Source organism: Corapipo altera, unplaced genomic scaffold (genome assembly GCF_003945725.1).
Source record: "Corapipo altera isolate COAL_440 unplaced genomic scaffold, ASM394572v1 201, whole genome shotgun sequence".
Taxonomy (NCBI): Eukaryota; Metazoa; Chordata; class Aves; order Passeriformes; family Pipridae; genus Corapipo; species Corapipo altera.
Genome location: NW_020884940.1, coordinates 1251195 through 1256135, shown reverse-complemented (window position 1 = coordinate 1256135; position 4941 = coordinate 1251195). Strand labels below are relative to the sequence as shown.

Below are 4941 nucleotides of genomic sequence, written 5' to 3'. Positions count from 1 at the left end.
GTCTCAGCAGCCGGTCGGTGGTGTTGGCCTGCGGGGTGGTGGTCCTGGGCAGGGTGACTAACCCAGCTGGTGGCTGTTGTTCCAGGTGTCTCCCTGCCTGCCAGTGTTGTCCAGGTTGTTGTTCAACAGCGACTCTGACCTGCTGGCAGATGCCTGCTGGGCCCTTTCCTACCTGTCAGATGGTCCCAACGAGAAGATCCAGGCAGTGGTGGACTCGGGAGTGTGTCGGCGGCTGGTGGAGCTGTTGATGTGAGTACCTGGGGTTGCTGCCTCAGGCAGGAAGCTGAGCATGAATCCATGTCAAATCCATCAGAGCACTCCACACCTCCTGTGCTCACAGGATCCAGGCACCTGAGCTGACCTGGGAACAGTTTTGTAGGAGGATCTGGAGCAGGTTCAGAGCTGTAGTTTGCTGGTTTGTCTTCCTGGTTATACTCGACACTAGTGAAGAGACACCTGTGTTGGTCTCAACAGCAGTCCCAAAAATTGCAAATTCACTGATCAAAGGAACCTTATCCCTGTAAATTTCTGAAATTGGAGAGCATGAGTGTGGGCCAGCTACACAGAGAACTGAGGAAGAATTTACTAAGGAAAGGTCAAACTGACACTTCTCATCTGTGGAGGGAGAGAGGACTGCAGGGTGTTGTGTGCTCTCAGACTTCAGATGTGCTTATGGAAGCCTGATTATGAGGCAAATCAAAGAACAGTGGGTAGCAAAAGTCAGCTTGGCTTTGTTTCTTCCATTATCTATGTGGAAAAGAGGATTGAGTTGGGATATAAAGGACCAAACTGTGTTGCAGTTTTGTTTTCGGTGGCAATACAGTGTCAACTTACTGTGTGTTTCTACATGCCAGGGGATGGATTTCTGAGGAAATAATGCAGAGGAGATAAATGGGGAGAGAATATTCCAAATATCCCAGTGGTCTGATGGATTTGCTTGTGTCCTTGCCCCGTTTCCCTGCAGGCACAATGACTACAAAGTGGCCTCCCCAGCTCTGCGGGCAGTTGGCAACATCGTGACAGGGGATGACATCCAGACCCAGGTGAGAGGAGAGGCCTTTCCTGCAGGGAATGCAGTGTCCATCAGCTCCAGACCTGGCACTGGTGATCTCACTTCTGCTTCCTCTCTCCAAAGGTGATTCTAAACTGCTCAGCCCTGCCTTGTCTCCTCCATTTATTAAGCAGTCCCAAGGAATCCATCAGGAAAGAGGCGTGCTGGACCATATCCAACATCACAGCGGGAAACAGAGCACAGATACAGGTACTTTCTCCTCCCAGATTCCAAGCTCAGCATTAAGGCTTTGCAGCTTTTTCCTTATCTGCCATTTTAGGGGCTGGATTTGTTCACCTCATTCTGCAGTAATTTGCAAATTTGCTGCTCCCAACCATCTGCCAAGCGAGCTGAAAAAGAGCTTGGTGATGGCACCAGCACAGACCAGCCTGAAATGATTCCCACACGTTTGGATCATTGGAATAACAGGAGATACAGCCCTTTACTTCTCCATGCTCAGCCCCTTTGAAGCTGGTTGAGTTTTAATTATCCTTTTCCTGACCTACATAGGGAGGCAGATCAGTGCTGAAAGCATTCCCACAGTATTGATGCAATAGCAGGGATGGTCTGTCCTGCTGGTTGTGGAATATCTCGCGTTATAGGATTTGGCTGAGGAATAAAACAGAGGAATCACCGAAACTTGGGGGAAGTTTTCGTGTTGGGAAATGGGGTAGAGGTTTCTTCCAGGTGCTGAGAAGCCTTTTTTAGGAATGGTGTTGCCAGTGCCAACCCCTGTCCCTGCCCTCTCTCCCCAGGCAGTGATAGATGCCAACATTTTCCCGGTGCTGATAGAAATCCTGCAGAAGGCAGAATTCCGCACGAGGAAAGAGGCAGCCTGGGCCATCACCAACGCCACCTCAGGAGGGACTCCTGAGCAGATCAGGTATTCCCTGTGGCTCCTCCTGGGGGAAATCCCTGGGAGCTTTGCCTTGATGGGAACTGCAGGGCACAGGCCAAGCTTTTTCTGCATGGATAGTTTTAGACAAGGCTAAATGTCCAAACTTGATGACAGATTAAATTCCAGTGTGGACTTAGCAGCACCTGAACTTTAAAAATAGCTTTTTTATTTTTCTTTTAAATAAAAGGGAGGTTTCTGAAAACAGGGGCTGTGTAAAGTGCAACTAAGTGGATAAAAATTAACCTTGCAGAGCAGTAAATACGTATTTTAAGGTAAATTTATGTGGTTTAGATTGACTCATTTCCTTTGCTCTTTCTGATGGAGCCAAGGTGCTGCTTCCCAGCCCCTGAACACCAAGGGTGTGTTGCTGGTGCTCTCTCTCCAGGTACCTGGTAAATTTGGGTTGTATCAAGCCTCTGTGTGACCTGCTGACTGTCATGGACTCCAAGATTGTTCTGGTGGCATTGAATGGGCTGGAGAACATCCTGAGGCTGGGAGAGCAGGAAGCCAACCAGAGTGGGACTGGGATCAACCCCTACTGCAGCCTGATAGAGGAGGCCTATGGTAGGTGGGGGCTTTGGGCACTGCAGGAGGCACTGAGGGGGTCTCTTGGGTGCTTTCCTGCTCTGTTAAGGGGTTTAGTATGTTCCAAAGTGGCCAATATTTGTTCCAAAGTCTCTTCAGACTCGTGATTGGGTGAGGAGAAAATACTTGGAAGTAAAAACTATCAGAATTCTGATCCAGGCTTCCAAGACGTGGAGGCCAAGCTGATTAGTCATGGCTTTCACCAGCTGGGAGTGTTTACTCAGCTCAGCTCATTTCTGGTTAAAAGTGACAATTCTGGGCCTATAGTTGCTCAAACTGTACCCACTTGAACACTGGAAATCCAGGGAGAGTTTGCTTTTCCCTGGAGCAACTTAATTTGGTGATGGTGGGTTTTGGGTTTGTTTTTTTTGTCCTTCTCTCAGTGCTTTAAGGAGCAAGTTCCTATTTTGGTCTGGAACTCCCTGTGTACTGCCAGTGTCTGCTTTGCCCTCTGATTATTACACTCTGTGTCCTGATTCTCCCTGTAAGAACAATTCTTGGAATTCTTGGATGTGCAGCAGGGGATTTAATTAGGGCAGCTAAAAGCTGAAGGCTGCAGACCCTGCTCCTTCCCCTCCCTACCCCCTGCAGCTCCCAAATTCCTCACAGCCAGTTGTGGAGGCTAAATCAGATTCCAGTCAAATTAAAACAGCTGTATGAGCTAAACCTGCCACTGGAAAGACATTAATGCTGCCTGGCAGGGGTGAGATCCTCGAGCAGCTCTGGAATAGCTGCTTTTAGGTCTGGATTTAGGTGTCAGAGCTGCTCAGAAAATGCAAATCTCACACAGTGAAGAAGGACGAGGGTGGGAGTGGGAATAAATCTGAGGATGAACTACCAGGATTTCTTTGTTTCATCACATTCCAATTTTTTTTTTTTTCCCCTGCAAGGTTTGGATAAGATAGAATTCCTCCAGAGCCACGAGAACCAGGAGATCTACCAGAAAGCCTTTGACCTGATTGAGCACTACTTTGGGGTGGAGGACGACTCCTCCGTGGCCCCCCAGGTGGACGAGAACCAGCAGCAATACATCTTCCAGCAATCCGAGGCCCCCATGGATGGTTTCCAGCTATAATGTGCCCTGGGGAGAATTAAAACACGCCACAGACTTTCTGGAAAAGCACCTGGGAGCAGCTGCTGGCCCTTGCTGGGAAGGCTGAACAACACCCTGAGTTTAGGAAACTCTTCTTCCTTCAAACAAAAAAATACAAACGGCGCTCGGTCCTTGCAGAAAGAAGGGGATTCTTCTTATCCTTGTTTCTTTTGGCTGCTGCACACGTGTCTTTAATGCAGGAGGGACACGGAGGTGACAAAGTGGCACCTCCTGGTGGCTTGTTCTTTGTGGTGGTCCCTCCCAAATGCAGTTTTTACCTCGGGTACTCCCGTGAGGCTCCGCCGTTGGCTTGGGTGAGGACACAGATCAGAGAGGGAGTTTTCTGGCCACAATAATTCTGGAAAACGTGGGTTGATCTATTTAATTTTTAATTTTTTTCTTTTTTTTTTTTTTTTTTGCACATGTTACTCTATTAAAGACTCTTTAATTGGCCAAGAGCAAAGTTTAACCCTGGCCTTCCTCCTTCAGTGGACAGTCCTGGGTGAGCCCAGGCCGAGTTCCCTGAAAAAAAATGGACAGAAAAACAGGGAAGTTCTCCCACTCTTGGGAAGATTTATTATTTTTTTTTCTTTCTGCTGCTTCCCTTTTGTCTAGATTTTATTTTGTTTGTTTGTTTTTGTTTTTGAAGAACTGCTAGTGGTATTTCCAAGGATTTAAAAAAAAAAACAAAACAAAACAAAAACAAAAAAAAGCAACAAGAGCCCAAAGATGGGAACTGGGGTGGGTTGTTTTTTTTTTCAGAGCAGGAAGCACAGCTACCATTGCACAGGTTTGGTTTGCATTGTACTGACTGACACCAGAGCTCTGAAATGCTGAAACCCACCTTCATCTTTACTTGAAATACTTTATTTTCCATGAGAACATGGGCTGAATGCTGGGGGGTTTTTTCCTGCCTTGGGGTGGTTTGATGACTTGGAGGAAGGCTTGGTGGTGACAGGGGTGGTGGGAGCTCCAGCAGCACCAGGTTTCCAGGCTTACATCCTGCTCACAGTTGTGATAATGTACATTTTACTTCCAAAAAAAAAAAAAAAAAAAAGGCAAATCTCTGTATTTTTTATATTATATATAGGTAGATATTTGTCTAATTGGGCCACAGAGAAAACTATATATGGAATTTCTGCAATTCCTGTAAATAAAGCGCTGTGAGGCAGGAAAACACCTGGAAACCCACGGGCTCAGGGGTGTCCTGCTGCCTCTCCCGTTCCCTCACGTCCTGTCTGTGTGAACACGGAGCTGCCTAAGCCCCCTTTGAGTGACTTTGCCACGATTTCATTAAAAACAGAGGAGAACACA

At 47.3% G+C, this 4941-nt stretch overlaps 1 protein-coding gene across 3 annotated transcripts in view; it reads left to right on the top strand.

The window, feature by feature from the left end:
• KPNA6 (karyopherin subunit alpha 6) overlaps positions 1–4941 on the top strand; it is a 16989-nt gene extending 12048 nt beyond the window's left edge. For all 3 annotated transcript variants that reach the window (XM_027661284.1, XM_027661282.1, XM_027661283.1), the window contains exons 9-14: positions 86–249; positions 965–1043; positions 1136–1261; positions 1807–1934; positions 2335–2513; positions 3425–4941. In XM_027661284.1, coding sequence (XP_027517085.1) covers positions 86–249; positions 965–1043; positions 1136–1261; positions 1807–1934; positions 2335–2513; positions 3425–3609 — 861 coding nt within the window. In that variant the 3' untranslated portion in view covers positions 3610–4941. The remainder of the gene's footprint in view (positions 1–85; positions 250–964; positions 1044–1135; positions 1262–1806; positions 1935–2334; positions 2514–3424) is intronic.